The sequence below is a fragment of the Trypanosoma brucei genome, chromosome 10 (assembly GCF_000002445.2).
Source record: "Trypanosoma brucei brucei TREU927 chromosome 10, whole genome shotgun sequence".
In the NCBI taxonomy this organism is placed as follows: Eukaryota; Euglenozoa; class Kinetoplastea; order Trypanosomatida; family Trypanosomatidae; genus Trypanosoma; species Trypanosoma brucei.
Genome location: NC_007283.1, coordinates 3,630,381 through 3,646,820, shown reverse-complemented (window position 1 = coordinate 3,646,820; position 16,440 = coordinate 3,630,381). Strand labels below are relative to the sequence as shown.

Genomic DNA, 16,440 nt, shown 5'->3' with positions numbered 1-16,440 from the left:
CCTCTTCCTAAAACCTCATCCCCTGGTTGACAATATTTCGTACTCTACACACACACACACACATACACAAATCCCTCATCTCCTTCTTTCCTATATCTCTCTTTTGATATTACTTCGCATCACCGCTCTCTTTCCCATCTACTTGTTGCATTGATACATTATTATTTTCTTTTTTTTTTTTACATCTCTGGGTTCTCCTCGCTGTCACTGCACCGGCGGCAATAAACCATCTCCTCACTAGCGATAATCAGTTTTTTCGGTTTGAATCGTTGGCCGCATGTCTTTTTCCTCGCCTGTACCATTTCTTCCATTTCCCTAGCCATCCTTGAGCAAGCAGCGTTGCGGAGCTGAGCTTCACGTTGGATATGATCATCAATCAGCCGGTATGGTGGGGCTGTGGGCACGGTAACCTCAACATCCACTTCTTGCTTTTCTCCCTCATTCGCGGCAGCGTAGAAGGGATCATGCGCAGTCAACTTGTACTTGTAGAACGCCCAGCATTTCTGAATCGTCAGGGCGGCATTATTAAGGAGAATCTTCTTCCACGCCAGCTCCTTTTCCAGCTCGGACAACCTCTCTCGCGCATAGCCGGTGTTCAGCCGCGCTGCAGCCTTTTCATTGAGCCTACGGCTTTGCCGCATTCTGCAGAACGTCTTATACAAATGGAAGGAGCGCTGAATGATGCGAGCCTTCTTTTCAAAGTATTCCGACGTGAGCTTCAGCGTTGTCCTTTTCGCGTCGTCCCATCTGTACTTAACAAAACGCTGAATCATACCCGCATTGTGGTCAAAGTCATCTTCCCGAAGACCATCAATCTTCCACTGTCTGCGTTCATGTACCTCCGGTTGATCGAGAATCTCCGCGAGCCTCGCTTCACGAAGGCGCATCGCATCGTTAATTTCCTTGACCTCTTCAATCGTTGGTGGACTGGGGTACTTTGGTGTTTTGCGGAATTGGAATCCGCCTGTAAGCCCTTCGGAGTCCTCTGCAGTCTCAAACTTCTCCCCTACCTTTTGGACCGCTTCCTCCCGACGTCGGCGCCAGGGGAAATACACCTTAGGTTTGTAATCCACCGGGAAGGGAAGAACCTTCGACTTGGCTTCCTCATCAGCGAATAAAAGGTCTCGTCGACTGAGGTACCAACGGAATACACGCTGTATTTTCATAACGGCGTCCTCAAAACGCCTTCGCTGCCATGTTCTCATGGCCGCTTGACCGGACAAGCGCTTCTCCAAAAAGTTTTTCTTCTGCTCTTCAACCCACTGTTGTTTTATCTTGGACAACTTGTCCCGCCTCCACCCAGCGATGAGGAACCGCCACCAGCATTGGATCTTTGTAGCGAATACCTGACGCACGTAGCGGTGAACCGCCTCATTATTTAAACGGCGACGGGTTAGAAGACCCCGCCACATGCGTGCAATTGTAGCTTGAGCCATGTGTTCACGGAGCCCTGCAGTTGATATGTCGTTCAGGTATTTGTATGGGGGTTTCTGCGGAGGTTTGTAGCGGCCCACAAGCATTGACGGTGGCACTGGTGGACAGTAAAGGGTTAGCATGGGAAACATTTTTTCATCATTATTGTGGAATGCATGGTATGGTACCAATTCATCGTCGGCGGTTGCTGTAGAACTTGCCATTGTTGAACCCCGTAAGAACCTTCTCTTTTAATGATGCACCACGATACAAAACGCACAACAGCGAGATCCACGCCCGTTGCAACGAAAAAAAAAAACTGAGCAAACTTTTGCTTCAACTTTTTACACTTGGAACAACGTTGTTACAGACGCACATGTATACGTATGTAACGGTTGTCAACAAGAAGAGTAACAATGAAAAGTGAAGAGAGGCGAGGAAGCAAAAAGTACGTGTTAAAGAGGCAGCTCACGAACAGAACAAAAGAAGTACAGGGACATGTGTTCGATAACCCGTTACAAAAACAGAATGTGAACTGAAAAAGAAGAGAGAGGAGGGAACCAGATTCCGATCGCAAGACAGGTTCATCAACATTCTTTTTTTTTTGCATTTCCTGCGACACACCCAGAATTTCTTCCGCATTTTGCGAGTCCTTAGTGCGACCTATCGATCGCGCGCACGTGTGAACAAAGTGCGTTGGGCAAAGAATTTTTTTTTCCGGTTGTGAAATTGATTGCGCTGGGTTACTTCAGTACGTGAACTCCCTGTCGGTGAAGTGGGTGTAGTTGGGCGCTGGGTCACATCGACATCGCCGTCAGCAGGTCCCTGAGTGTTGTGAACACGCTGCAAGCAGATTATAGGAACACCGGCTTCCCTCATAAGTGTCTCCACGCGATGTCGAGTCACATGTGGAAAGTCCGTTTGCACAAGTCCCGTTACAGTATGAACATCAGTTGGTTCCATGAGAAGCAGTTTTTCATAAAGCGAAAGCTCATCTTGATCCGCGTTGTCCACCTGGCTGGATGAGCGATTTGGATCGAATATAAGTGATGAGTCTAGTTGTTGATCGCCGAGAGACGCCGTATTATTCCTCAAGAAATTAAGTGCTTGCCTTTCAACACGCTCGGCCGAGTCACCAGCAAGACTAGAGAGAACACAGCAGTTCATCTCTTCCAACTCCTTAACTCTCGCAACACGTCGTTCCTCCTCAAGCTCCCCCTGGGTTAAAACAAAGCGCGTTTTCAAGAAATCGCTGACCCGAAGTCGTTTATATGCAGATCCACCCGAGAACCGTGGCAAACGATGGAGGAAAAACGCTGCCACATCTTGCATGAAGAAATGCCGCGTAATGAACAGTCGAAGCACTTCCCGCATTTGCCCTTCTTTCGCAGTACGTTGCGCATCATACCACTCGGAATCCTCTGCATCCATGGAGAAGGGAGGTGTGGCAGCTGACCTCTTACCACAGTTCTCACTTTCATCTCGCGTCAACAACCCACTCAGTTGAGGTGTGTAACCCTTTTGTCCATGCGGTGGTTGCTGAAGTGTTTCCTCATTTCCAGCATCACCACCACACACCGCAAACGCCCCATTAACCGCATCGTGCGCAGGGCAACTATTGCCGTTATCACCAGACAGCCCTGTGGAGTCACAAATTTCATCATTTTGGTGACTGAACGCGCTGCCAATAAACTGACTCTCATCATCACAATCGCCAAAAGTATAGTCACCGGGGACCTTAAGACCCAGCTTGCCGCACAAATCCTTCAAGGTATCATAATCCAATGCATTGATGTCTTCTCCCATCAAACCTTCCACCATGTTAATCTGAGTCGAATTATCCTTCTCTGGCGTCTCCACTGCACTCCATGTACCAGGCGGTCGCGGGGACGTCGTAGGGGTAAGTATGTCAGTTAAAAACCGGGTTGGCGCCATGGCGTTGCCACAGTGCTCTCCGTCAAGAAACTCGACCGCATTCGTATCACTTCCCCGTCCGGAGATTCCTTGGGAATGACTGCTGGGGCCCGCGTTCTCCATTACGGACAATTCAAAAGCAGTGGTGGATTCGTACGGCTCGAGAGAGCGCTCGACGACTCCTGTTGTATTTGACGATTCCGACAAGGGTAAGTATGAGTCCAAACCGTTTTGTCGTTGACACACCGTTTCCTGCTCAACATCATGCAATTCCTGTATGGGCATGGTATCTTCCACTATGGAAAGGCTTCGCTGTCGAAGCGAGGTGCCGCCCATCGTAGTCGCCTCCGGGGAGCCAACACCACACTTGTTCATGTTCCAGTGGGCATCAACAACATTGCCAAACTGTTTAGTAGTATCTTTTGGCCCTACCGCAGCAGTTACGCTAGATGAGGCATCATCCACATAAATAACCTGACTCCCAGCGATGATCTGCGAGTAGTCTTCATTCCCCTGCCGTGTAACAATGTGCCATTGCGGTGAGTCAAAAAGCACGGTTCTGACGTCAGCAGGGCGTGGAATGGCATGCAGACCAAACTCACCTAAAGGAGAAGTATCAAACGGCTCGGAAGTTTCGGCTCCCTCAACAACATTACAGTCGCCGTTTCCATCGGGTGTCGTGCTCACCCCTACATGACCCACATGATTGAGCGCAGTGGAACTACCGCTCGTCCTACTCGCACTCGAAATTAATATCGCCTCTCGGCAGCGCACACCACCTGGGCCACTCGTAGGAGTTGCTTCGGTATTCCTAATAGACGGTACGGCAACAACAGTGGGGGTTGACACGCGCACACTTCGACAACTGTCCTCCCCGCACTCGACAGTGGCATTGTTTTCCAACACAGCGCCTGGTTCGTTGCAAGAGATCTCTTGAAACATATGATTACGCTCGTTTTGGGGGCTCTTTCGCGTGGCGTTGCTTTCACCACATGCATTCGGTACCTGCGGATGAAATGAACCGACTGCGTTGCTGGGAACGACGGTAGAAGAACACGAGGGTTCCCTTGCCCTCACTGGTAAGGAAATAGGCGCATCGTCAGCAATGATCTCTTCTAATGCGCCCCGTTCCCCCACGGACGGAGGTCCAGTACAACTTTGATTGTGACAAGGCGAATTAGGCGCCTCTTTCATGGCCGTTTCTGACGAAGTAGCTTTCATCGCATCGTCCGGTGCCAGAGCACAGAGTTGCTCCTGGGGGTGTAATTCCACTCGCAGCCTCGGGGTTTGAGTAAAAGCTAACACTTCGACACGAATTTCATCGGTAGCGATACTGCTAATTCCTGGCAAAACGTCACCAACCGCGTCCTTTAGGCACGCCTGCAGTATCTGCAGCCCGTTGTTATACACCGATACGGCTTCTTCAACGGCTGCATTCAACGTTCTCCTCAGCTGATCTAACTGTGCTTTGCACAGTTCCATGGTTTCCTTCACGTGAGAGTCAGGCCTTTCCGGTGATGATGTCGTGGTGGGTGCTGCCCCAACCCCCTCATCCTCTTCACTTGAACAGCTCCACATTTCACCACAATACACTGCACCCCCATGTTCGGGGTCGTCGCCCGCTTTCCCCGCGGTACACAGCGAAACAAGTGGTACTCGCTCATGGCGGTAGCGCTTCTCCCCAGAAGAGGTCGGACTACTCAACGAAATGTGCGAGGAACCCAAGGAACTTAACGTCTGCAAACTGAGTTGAAGTGGAGCTACCACATCCTGTACCCCATTACCGAGCTCAAGAGAAGTCTTCTGAAAGCTGTCTACATTTAGAGGTAAGTCCTGCTTCTCCAAGTCAGCTCCACTGTCTTGGTACCCTGCAAACGCTAACCGATTAATGAACCCAATTGACGCATCGAACAAAGGCTTCGGGCGCAGAGGTGGGGCTCCGATTCCACTACTTGTCGTTGTTGTGGCACCGCCGGTGAGACCAGCAGTAGGGTTCAATACACCAACACGGGTTCGTTTGGGAGGCACATTCTTCCTCATCTCCTGCTGCAGGCGCTTTGCAGCTAGCTTTTTATACTTGCACAAACCCTTCCACATATTTTGTCGCTGTTGCAGAGACGATCGCTCTCCAAGTAAGTTTTCCACATCCTTCTCGCACCTAACACACAGTATGAGCTCCTCAACTCGTTGCGTACCACAAACATCAATGATTCGGGAGATGTACCCTTGCAGCTGAAGTGGTGACAGGAACTGCACTATTTCATCTAGCAGTGTGATGGACATCTCGGGTGCTTTTTCACCACAGAGTACAGCTGCAGAGCTGTTGGTAAGCTGCAACGCTGAAATGGCACTGGTACAAGCTGCCGGCTCCCCATCGCTTCCCGCGCTCTGCATTCGCCTAACAACTGTACCTGGCAGGGGTTACAGGTGCGGTTGCGACCTACAAGCCGCACTTCGCCCTATGGCAGAAGATGCAGTACAGTTACAAAACGTAGAAAAAATAGGTAAGTGGTAGAAGATCAACACGTGCGACTGGCTTTTCGCCCCCCCCCCACACACACACACACTCACAAACTTACTGTATGTTACACAAACAAGCATCAATGCACACGCGCTTGGTCTCTCTTAGACCACCCCAACCGCTGTGAACTGGTATCCCCGTTGGAGGGGCTCTAGAACCGCTATGAATACAGGAAAAAAAAAACAGTACCATGGAATCGTCACCTCACTAAAAAAGTAGGTTCCCCTCGTCCCCCTTTTTTCCTTTCTTCCCTCCTCGATTCAATCACTAGTCCGACTTAGAAAACAGAAGAATAAATAAGCAATTTTCGCGGATCCGCATGCCCGTCATGTTCATCCCATCCTCGTTGTTCTCGATTGTCACCGCTGCACACTCCTTGCCTATCCTGAATTTCACTCGGTGCTAATAACAGGGGCCGAGGACACTTCCGGAAATGGAAATGCTAGCGTGGAATTAAAAGTTAAAAGTAGGAACGGGGGGACCATCAAAGAAGGAAGGGTTTTCGCCCTTTTTACTTTCCCCAGTGAAATATTTCTATGGAATGGCCTCAACACTGTCCCCACCGATTTCCACACCGTGATCCTTCGACTCCCTTATATTAAGTCTGCGAATCTCCGCATCCAGTGTCTTCATCTCGGTCAGGCAATTACTGATCTCATTCTGTATATCCTGTTCACGTAACTGCAGCCCCGCCACTTTAAGCGGGTTGCGCCTGAGGAGGTTGAAAGCGCCCCGTCCCCTTCCTTTTGTCGTCTCTACATCGTGATGGGGTGATGCAGAGAGGCGCTCCTCCTGCATCTTGTTAAGCTCTTCTCGCAGCTCCAAAACCTTTTTCGCAAGTGCCTCGAATTTTTCCTTCAGTCCATACCGTTTATCCAACGCGGCATAGCGGGAGCGGATAACCCCCGTGAACTCCTTTGGTTTGCCGGGGACCTCACCAAACTGAAATATTTGTCCGAGCCGTTCCTTCTCATTATCGTTCAAAGGCGGTCGGTTAAACTTCCGCATTGGCAGTGGCGCGAAGCTGCTCAACTCCCGCTGAATGACACTTTCTGGCTTCTTACGCGGTATGGCTGCAAGTCGCCGTCTCGCAATCTCCTCTGCTGTCAATCTTGGCCCAGCACACGGGCGAGGCCGGTTGATCATGGCTTTGGATTTTGGAATGGGTTTTGGACGATACATTTGGGCTTCTTCCTCCTCTCTTTGTCGCCTCAACTTCTTGAAATGTTCTAACAGCACCGGGTCTAAGGTACTCTCCTTAACTGGCCGGGCGTAGCACCGGTAAATGGCGTCACCGGCAGCCGTTCCTCGGCCAAACACATTCGCAGCGGCCTTCCAATCTGACATTGTTATTGACTCAAATTTGCTCTATTGCTTCTCTTTCTAATACTCCGCACTTGTCACCCCTCCACTTCAGCCCGCGCCCCTCTATTCACCGACAGCAAACTTTTTGATAAACCTACTACTACTTTTTTTTTTGCTGCGACGCTTCACGAATCGTTAACAGTGGGTAGAGTTTCTCTTCTCCCCACTTCCTTCCAACAACTTATAGAAGAAAACAGAGGTAGTCGACACGCATGCAAATATATACATGCCATTGTAAAAAATTGAATCACACCAGCAGGGAGAAAGCAAAACAAGCAGAAAAAGCAGTGTACAGTTGAACGCGATGCCGTAACGAAATCACTTCCCTAGTGAATCCCATTTTGGAAGCAAAGACAAAACACACGTGCGGTAAATACGTTGCAATCAACGAATAATGTAAGACAAACAATAAATAACAGCCGCTTCCACCGCTCCATACAAAAACGTACGGCACGGCGCCTAGGCGTCCGAAGATATTTACCCATACTCCTATTCATTGCCTGCGGCAGGCATTTAGAAGTTAATAAATCTGTGTTACATTTTTCCCTCTCTGTAATGTTCGAGTCATATGTCTGCACGAAACGTCCACTGAAACTGAGCGTGAAACTGCACGAAAGTGACGGCGCGCCGGAAGGAACCTTCTACCCCGCCACCCGTTTAATTTTTTCCACGCTCCTCAAAGGCACACACGTCCACCTGTAGCTCAAGCGGATGCGGCAAGACGTTAGTAATGTTGCAAATCAAGCATGTGTTTGAGTCGTTTTGCGGCCTTCTTTGGCAAGAAACGTGACCACATTTTGTGGATCATGAAGGAAAACCACACACGGCGTCCGAATAGGGAGCCAATAACAAACAACAGAAAGGAGTAAGATGGGTACATGATTGACACGTACAATAATCGATAAAGCCACGGCCCATTTGACCAACTGCTGTCCTCCGGGAGGCCGAGAAACCCATTGGTTACACAATTCCTTATGACTGGTCGAACAAAATACACCGCAGCGCTCCCCGTTATGGAGAAGATAACGCACACAAGTATTTGTTCTTTGCGTGGTAACTTCCGTAGCGGTCCCTTCACTGGCACACCCTTGACGTACACAACCTCTTTTCCTGTACGCCAATCCTTGCGTTGAGGTCCCGTCTGTTGGCATCCAGCTGAAGTGTCTCCGACTGTTGATTTACCCGTGCGGGATGCCGCAGCAGCCTCACCCTCTTGAGTGCTACATCGCCGGAATGCGTTCCGGAATGCTCTCGGAGCACTTGCAGAGGCCCATTTTGCTGTTTTGTGCGGAACCATGAGCCGATACATGATGTTATGGGCTATCCCTCCACTTTGAATACAACTTTCCCTTCGACAGAAGAAAAATAGAGGTAAACCAAACTCATGTTCGCTTAATTTAATGTCATTTATTGAACCAAACAGAATATGTGAGCAGAGTATTTCATGCGGGTGGGGGGAGGGTATCAAACCTTTTTTTTTGTGGCCTAACACACCACTAAATAGCGGCGGCAGCAACAATAATGTGAAGAACAGCTTAAAGGGGGAATATGCTCTTTAGCAAAAACACTTAAAAATTCCTCCAAATAAAGTTGTTATCCGAGGACAAACGCATATCTCGCCTCCGTCAACAATCAGGTTTTGCACACGCATAAACCTACCTGCAGATGTACGCACGTGTCGATGGAATTTGGAATGATCAACAACAAAAAGGCAAGGGAGCACGCGGCTGCGCAAAGAACCCGAAAAACCTGGAGCAGCTGGTGAAAGCAACAGGTAATTGTGGATTACAAAAAAAAAAAAGCTGTCGACCAGTACCCTTGAGGAAACGTCCCGAACGCAACGTATGCGGTTCAAAGGAAGGTATCTTCATGCGGATCCCAGTGGCAGCGCGCTCCACCACGATGTTAGTTGAACTCTAACAGTTCATCAATTAACCGCAGTGCATCATCTAGCGCCTCTTCAGTATTATGTGCTACCGAATTACCCTCCGCAGCAGATTCCTGTGGGTGCTGCCTTGGTGTATGAGACTCTAGCCTTCGTCGTGCATTTCCACGGTTGTTCCCCGTTTCTTCTTCAACTTCTGTCATGGCATCCCCGGGTGTAACGGTGCCAGCAAATGCCCTGTGTCTTGCCCCTTGTTCGCTACGGCCACGGGCGTAGCTCTTCCACATTGCATCCAATTCCTCGAAAGCATTCCGCTCCTCTTCAGTCATTTCCTGTGGGGAAATATAGTATTTTTTGTTCGCTTCCATCTCCTCCTCTTCCTCTTTTGATATCACAACCTTCGGTACTATTCCCGATGATAGCACACCATCATGATCAGGATAAACAAACCTCTGCTTACCACAAAGCTTGTGGTGTGACACGATTTCGATACCTTTTTCCCCTGGTGGGGTAGCAACGGCAGCGGCTACGGTCGTACTTTTCCCTTTGAAACTGTGAGTGGTTGACTTGACCACTGTTTCCTCCCTTATGGGTGGTAAAATTGGTCCCTCACCTTCCCGTTCAGCTTCGATATCGCCTGCAAACTTAGTTAAACCCCACATCTTCGTGTATTGACTAAAGGCGCTCCGCCACACGGTCATAATAGGGGGTAATACGACACATTCCTCACGGCGGCGCTTTTGTCGGAGATCCGATAGAGAGACTTGTTGCCCTGGAGAGTAGGAGATTGCCGCCGGTGTGTTGAGGTGCACAAATCCACTTCCCCGTCGCATTGTGTTATGTTTCGCAGTAGATGAACTTGTTTTAAACAAAGCTCCGCGCACCTTTACGCTAATTTATGTTTTTTTGTGCCGCCCCTGCACCCGTGTAACGTACAACCTCAGGTACAAACTGCCGCAACGGCAGGGTCTCTTTAACCTTCTTCACGTATTGCCGTGTGGGTAACAACTTGTATACCTCTCTCACAGCCACGCACTTTGAAGTAATCGGGGAGAGTAAATGGAATAAATAATAAAAATAAAAGTAATAATAATATTACCACTCACATGTGTTTTCCTGTATGCACGCATGTGTCTGCATTAAGGTCTGGGTACAACGGAAATCACCCAACAATATAACAAGAAAAAACCCACACCAACGCGCAGAGAAATTATGAACCTTCCCCGGTACACGTAGGCCGACGGCGAAGCAAGCCTAACGCCATTCAACTGCAAAATGCACCACATCCATATCATAGACACAACCTTGGCCGATACCTTCAACGAATAAAGAGATTAGGATAGATGTTGTGCATCTAATCGGAATCGTACATGTCCCTCTTTCTACTTGGCAGTGCTGATGGAGACACGGCATCAGGGGTGTCCAACCACTCGGGTTGATACCCATCTGATCGCATTTTCTCCTTTATGACCTCCGCCGGAACCCTCAAGGCCAGCATCTGATAATAACCGGCAAGTCGTGGGTGGGACCTCATTGGCACGCCACCCATTAGTGGCATCGGTGGGGGTTGCACCGGCAGCGCACCCGGTGGTGGAGGCCCGGGCATCAGGGGTGGAAGCGGCACCGGAGGGGGAGGAGGGGCTTTGACGGCTGGTGCCGCTGAACCCGGGGGTGGGGGAGGACCCTTCCGGTTTTGATGCGAAGGCGGTGGTGGTGGTAACCTCCGCTGGCCGCCCTCCGGCGAAAGCCCGGGCATGGGTGGAGGAACCTGGCGGTCGGGTATCATCAGCCTTGCCACATTGTCGCCTAGGGCCTTCACGGTAGTCTGACCTTCAACAGTCTGCGGTTGGGTCTCCTTAAGCTCATCGTCCACGCTCGCGATTTTGGCTTCCAATAACAGTGTAAGAGTCTCCAACCGCTGAAGTGACCGGTTTGTTTCAAGCAGCTTACTTTCACAATACGCAGCAAACCTATTCAAGAACTGTGCTGTTGATATGACGAACTTGTTCACCAAGTCCGCAGTTTTCATCATCTGCTGTGCCCGTACGGCCGGGGAGGTAGATCCGCCTGCCATTCCACCCTAATTCACTATCCTGACACACAAACGGTACGGTTAGCAAAATGCCCTCCTAACCGCACACCTTCCCACGAAATACTCGTGGTAATTAGCAAAAGGCCACCCCCCGGAGGTGCAATATTATCAAGTATAATAGCAAGAAAACAAAGAAAATGCAACGGACGGTACCGGTAGCGGAAATGATGTGTGCTGGTCCTCTGTCACCCGCTTTTGCCTTTTAAAGTCCTTTGTCTTTATTTCTTTACCTGGACCCTATTCAACCACTGTCCAGAATGAGAATGAGAGGGAAAGCCCGAAGGCGGGGGTCGTCAGAAGTGCTACAAGTGATGCACGCTCCCCTCCCTCCCTTTTTCTATTTGAGTGAAGCCACTCACACTAGCTCAGTTTGCATTCATCAATATAAAAAAAGAGTGAGAAAAACAGGTAGGTAAAAGGGATCCGAACTCAGGGAGGAACACAGTATTAAAATCTCTAGTGAGAGCGAGCAAAGGCCGGCATAAACCGGTGATGAGGGTCAGTAAACAATTTAACAACCGCCGAGACGAGGAGGGCCAGTTCAGTACGGTCCCGCACACCCTCACGCGGTACGTAAGTAAACCGTCATAATAAACCCACGTGTATGCATCTCCATACCCGGAATAATATAGACTTCCGTTAATGTGCTGCACTGCCAAAGCAGGACGCGGGGGTCAAGCAGAGTGTTTGAAACTGAACTGGCTGAATAGGACTTACTGTAATTCGTGATGGGTTAAACCCTCTACGTATGTGTCGAGTATGCCTCCCACCTCACTAATTACCTCACAGAGAGCGTCATCTAAGAGACTCTCTGTAAGGCGGTACGCAAACACCTGTTCCGTCACCTTTGAAGTGTTCCAAAGCCTCTCTGTGTATTGAATGTACTCGTGATTCTCCTTTTGGAAAGACCGAATACGCTCAACGATTGCGCGAGGCATTTCACCTCGCCGACGACCTCGGCGCCGACTAGAAGATATTGTGTCTGCAAACGCGACGCGGCGGTTGGTATTCTTTGAACTAGTTTCCCGATCATATATTCCTTCGTGATCACCATCGTTTTCACCCAAGGAACCGTGAACCTGTTTACCCCGTGCTTCTATAGCCTCTATGTCGCGATCCATAGCCCCAATCTTTCGTTGGATACGGTTAACAAGCAGCAGCTCGTCCTCCTCATCACTGATGTCCTCAAGCAAATCATTAATACGACCCATCGTGGAACCGGAAACCCCGTGAGTGCTCTTGGGCGAGGGTTTACGCTCCTTAACGGACGTCTTCTCTCGCGTCATGTTAATGCCCCCATCGGCGACACCGCCGCGACCGCCTTGTTCTGACCGCCTCACCACCGCTGGAGGATCATCAGGCGCAGGGCGTTCATCCTTCAGAATACCCTCAAGTACCTTTCGGTGGTCCTGCAACATCTTCTCAACGCACAATGTCAGCTCAGCAAGGGTATCGTCCGATACACGCTTGGGAACAATGCACGAACTATCAACCTCTTTTTTGCTGTTGAGGGAACCGGATGATGGCACTTGCACCTGCGAACCGCTCCCACGGAAGTTACTGCCATACGCGGAGAGTGTGTTGCTTTGCGTTGGATTTTGTGCTCCTGACGGCGGAATCTGCGGTGGTGGCGGTTGTTGAAGCGGCTCTGCCACCTGTTTGTCTGCCAATAACAATGATGCTTGGCGGATGACCTCCATAGGAACGCGTTGAACATCAGGCGCCGCTTTGGGCTTGGCCTTTGGTGCGAATGAGGCACGATTCCTGCGTGCAGAATTCATGGTATGCGCTGACGCTGCGTCGAAAGCTACAAACTGCCCTCCGGGGGCACCAGGCTGGTTCTTGGTCCAAGCGCCTTTGGAAAGGATCGAGGGTGCATTTATGTTCTCTCTCTTTTGTGCTCCTAACGTAGAAATCCCTTCAACGGTATTGCTGGGAGGAGCATCAGCAAACCCCCCCGCAGACTCTCCTATGTTACATCTCTCACCACCATGGATCGCATCATCGCGGAAACCTTCCTGATCAGGCTGCCTGAAGGACTTCCACGTCGCATTATGCGCCCCACCGTCATGCTGCTGCAGCCGGTCGTCAGAGGATTCGATGACGACGTTGTCTCCGTACAAATCATCCTCATCGTTACTTACCCGCAAGCGATTATCATACAAATCTGCAGACACATCACTTTTCTTCCGGTGCCAAACGGACTGCGCTGAGGGGTCACCTGGAACATGCGCAGGTTCAGAGGTCGGGGTGCCCTGCGGATACCTCCTCCAATCCGTACCAAATTGGTTGCGATAGTTTCGTGGTCGCGCTAGGCGGTTGATAAACTCCTTTTCCTCTTTTGGAGAAGAGAATCTTCTTTCCCGTGCTCCCTTTCCGCGTACGCGGCCCGTAAGATGTCCTTTGCCATGTATCTCATCTTTCATGTGACTCCCGAACCCGTGAACAGTGTCAGTTCCCATGATGTGAGGACTCCGCGACACACCACTTGCAGGAAAGCCTTCCAGAGAAAGTTTCTCCAGAGTCCCCTTGAATGTGAGTGCTTCTAATCCAACGGTATCGATCATCTCCGCCACATCGGCAGCAGCAATGCGTTGCACCAGGTTAAGAAACTTAAACCTGTTTAAAAGAAGTGCATGTTCCGTTGGTGGTAGGCGGGCAAACTGAGCGGGTACCGTCCTTGCAGCACCTTCCATCACCCCACGTGTGGCTTAAAAACGGTATTTTTCCTTCGCTCTATTCTGACTTTCAGACGTGGAAACGAGGGGGCTGACTCCACGCTGTCCCAACAACCCTTGTGTACACGGGAAGGCGCCGTTTGTCGCTCTTTTAACTCTATACTATATTTCTTCAAGCAGAATCTATTTTCTATTGTCTCTTCGATCAGAATTAGATGGAGAAAAGGGGGCTTTACATGGATAGAGGTAGGAGATAAAATGATACCCCTATATCAGTAAACTGGGGTGTTGTTTTATTGATTTATATGGTTTTCAGCCACTCAAAAAGTGGCAACTCCTCTCATATGAACTCAGAATAAAAAACGAAAACAAAAAAAAAGGAAGATGCAGGAATGACGAAGAGATAAAGAGGTATGTGGCGTACGTCAAGGAAAGTAAGTGCGGACGTCGGCCAATAGCGAAACGAATTCAAACAGGTGGGTGGATGAGAAGAGGGAAAAGAGAGGGGAAGACAGGGCTGCAAAGTTACCTCCTACAATGTTCTCTCTTCTTCTTCGTTTGGGTAAACGATGTGGATGACGAAGGTGCCCTCCATATCTTACGAAAACAAACAGAATGCTGATTTTGTGTTGCAGCGGGTGAGGTAGTGCCTTTTCAGGAGGAACCGCACTATCCACTTGACCTCCTCCCTCAAGCCTGTATGTATGTTTACCCTGTCAAATTGTTTTTCATCCCATACTCACGGTGAGACTCGACGCAGGCACAAAGCCCCCGATGTACCCTCCACCCCTCCCCTCAACAGAGGAAGAAAACAATGGCTTGCGGTACGGGGCATATGCCGTCGCTACTTTCCCGTCTTCTCGCTCCACACAACCCTTTTTGTGGGGTGCACTTCTTCTCCTTCCTCGGCTCCTTCTCAATTAACGCCTCCCCGGCTCCTTTCACTTCTTAACCTTTTATGATTAAATGTCAGCGCTGGGAACTGAACAAGAGTTCACCAGTCCCCTTACTGGTGTTTGCATTGTTGCTGAGGTTGCTGCTGTGATTGCTTGCCACTTCCCCTGCCGAAAGCACCGCCTTGCTGTCTGCGGCCTCTCTGGGGAGGTATGTCATCGTCGTCATCATCATCATCGTCGTCATCGTCATCGTCATCGTCGTCATCATCATCATCGTAGTCAGTATCAATATCACTAGCGCCATCCGGGGCTTCGCCGGTGTAGTGGTGGACAGCGGACGGAATGATGCTTGTATGAAGCACCTGAAGAAGCTGTTCAGTCCACTCATCTTCATCTTCATCATCCTCATCATCATCATCGTGAGCGGTGGCGGCACCCGACCCACCATTCTCCTTAAAAGTGTTGAAAAACGAGGGCTGCGGAACAGTGATTGTCTTTACCTTCCCCCCTTGCCCACGTTTCCCTGACTTCTTTACCTTCTCCGTCCTCACCGTTACATCCTTCCCCGGTTTCCACGTGATGGGGGTACGGGTGACAGTCGCCCCGTCGTCCCCCTGGACAAGCTTCAGAATTAGGGTCTCCTCTTGGAAGAATGGGTTCGGCTCGAAAACAAACGCAACGGCAATACTCCCATAACCACCGTCCACAACGCCTGAGCGCACGTCTATTAAATGCATAAGAACAGGTTCATCGTGATCTCGAATCATGGAAGCGGAAAGAACATGGTGCTTCAACACGCGCAGCCAGAAACCAGGAAGTCCTTTCCCCACATCGGCATCAGTGGTAACACTTACCTTCCCCTCGTGCTCGCTAGGGAGTCCTTTCCTTACCTCTTCGTCTGTTGGCAGATGCGCACCTGTAATGATCTCCTTCCGCTTGTCCAGCAGAGGTGCGTAAATCTCATCATACTTGCGGCGCAGCGCCGTTTCCTTTTCCTCAAAGTCCTTCCGGATCCTCTCACATTTCTCATGGTAGTACAGGAGAACCTGGGCGCGCTGACGAATTCGTTCGGGAAGGCTTCCCATGAACTCGGAGGAGTACTTCGTGTTGAAGTATTTTTGGAAGGGCGTTGAGTTACCTTCCACCCACTGGGACGACATATCATCATCGTCATCCCGTTGGTGCTGAGCTGATTTTCGCTTCGGCGGCATTCCCTTGCCCGTTCACTTCCCTTGGAAAAGTTTGCTTTCACGTTTCGCGCTCCTTTTTCCGCCTCTTTCCCCGTTAGGTTACTATTTAATGCTGTCCTTCTTAACACCCACTTTACTTTCTTTTCTGCTCCCTCTTACTTGCTTACTGAAGCCCTGCGACTTCCGTTCAAAATGCAGGCGTACTCCTGCTCGCTACGTCGTATCCCGTTCTTGGGTGCTAACAACAAGAGCGGCGGTGGCGGGAGAGGAGAGAGTGAAGAAGGTGGAAAAGTTTTAGATGGTACTGGTGGGACAGAAATCTTTGAATTTTAGTATGCGGCAGATGTAAATAAACCAATTAAACCGACTCACAGAGACAAAACAGAGAAAGTGTGAAAAGAAGAGAGTAACCGGAGGCAGCAGCACAGCGGGCAGGGTAACTTATGTCAAAATCCTTACCACTGTTAACGGGACGGTGCCGTAAAT

General features: G+C 49.9%; 8 protein-coding genes across 8 annotated transcripts, besides 4 other annotated features; all 8 read right to left on the bottom strand.

The window, feature by feature from the left end:
* Nucleotides 1–46: 46 nt before the first annotated feature.
* Nucleotides 47–69: a microsatellite.
* Nucleotides 70–179: 110 nt separating this feature from the next.
* On the bottom strand, nucleotides 180–1,637 carry Tb10.61.1260 (hypothetical protein, conserved; the record flags this gene model as incomplete). The annotated part of the gene is made up of 1 exon (XM_822905.1): nucleotides 180–1,637. The coding sequence occupies one exon, from the start codon at nucleotides 1,635–1,637 to the stop codon at nucleotides 180–182; it is 1,458 nt and encodes a 485-aa protein (XP_827998.1).
* A 439-nt stretch (nucleotides 1,638–2,076) lies between these two features.
* Nucleotides 2,077–5,721, bottom strand: Tb10.61.1270 (hypothetical protein, conserved; the record flags this gene model as incomplete). Its single annotated transcript, XM_822904.1, has 1 exon — nucleotides 2,077–5,721. One exon carries the CDS (start codon nucleotides 5,719–5,721, stop codon nucleotides 2,077–2,079), a length of 3,645 nt encoding a protein of 1,214 aa, XP_827997.1.
* A 661-nt stretch (nucleotides 5,722–6,382) lies between these two features.
* On the bottom strand, nucleotides 6,383–7,195 carry Tb10.61.1280 (hypothetical protein, conserved; the record flags this gene model as incomplete). Its single annotated transcript, XM_822903.1, has 1 exon — nucleotides 6,383–7,195. The coding sequence occupies one exon, from the start codon at nucleotides 7,193–7,195 to the stop codon at nucleotides 6,383–6,385; it is 813 nt and encodes a 270-aa protein (XP_827996.1).
* A 742-nt stretch (nucleotides 7,196–7,937) lies between these two features.
* Nucleotides 7,938–8,522, bottom strand: Tb10.61.1290 (hypothetical protein, conserved; the record flags this gene model as incomplete). The annotated part of the gene is made up of 1 exon (XM_822902.1): nucleotides 7,938–8,522. One exon carries the CDS (start codon nucleotides 8,520–8,522, stop codon nucleotides 7,938–7,940), a length of 585 nt encoding a protein of 194 aa, XP_827995.1.
* A 596-nt stretch (nucleotides 8,523–9,118) lies between these two features.
* On the bottom strand, nucleotides 9,119–9,931 carry Tb10.61.1300 (hypothetical protein, conserved; the record flags this gene model as incomplete). Its single annotated transcript, XM_822901.1, has 1 exon — nucleotides 9,119–9,931. The coding sequence occupies one exon, from the start codon at nucleotides 9,929–9,931 to the stop codon at nucleotides 9,119–9,121; it is 813 nt and encodes a 270-aa protein (XP_827994.1).
* A 230-nt stretch (nucleotides 9,932–10,161) lies between these two features.
* Nucleotides 10,162–10,196: a sequence feature (AT_rich).
* A 256-nt stretch (nucleotides 10,197–10,452) lies between these two features.
* Tb10.61.1310 (hypothetical protein, conserved) lies at nucleotides 10,453–11,172 on the bottom strand (the record flags this gene model as incomplete). Its single annotated transcript, XM_822900.1, has 1 exon — nucleotides 10,453–11,172. One exon carries the CDS (start codon nucleotides 11,170–11,172, stop codon nucleotides 10,453–10,455), a length of 720 nt encoding a protein of 239 aa, XP_827993.1.
* Nucleotides 11,173–11,903: 731 nt separating this feature from the next.
* On the bottom strand, nucleotides 11,904–13,886 carry Tb10.61.1320 (hypothetical protein, conserved; the record flags this gene model as incomplete). Its single annotated transcript, XM_822899.1, has 1 exon — nucleotides 11,904–13,886. The coding sequence occupies one exon, from the start codon at nucleotides 13,884–13,886 to the stop codon at nucleotides 11,904–11,906; it is 1,983 nt and encodes a 660-aa protein (XP_827992.1).
* Nucleotides 13,887–14,874: 988 nt separating this feature from the next.
* Nucleotides 14,875–15,975, bottom strand: Tb10.61.1330 (nucleosome assembly protein, putative; the record flags this gene model as incomplete). Its single annotated transcript, XM_822898.1, has 1 exon — nucleotides 14,875–15,975. The coding sequence occupies one exon, from the start codon at nucleotides 15,973–15,975 to the stop codon at nucleotides 14,875–14,877; it is 1,101 nt and encodes a 366-aa protein (XP_827991.1).
* Nucleotides 14,978–15,039: a microsatellite.
* Nucleotides 15,149–15,183: a microsatellite.
* Nucleotides 15,976–16,440: the final 465 nt, after the last annotated feature.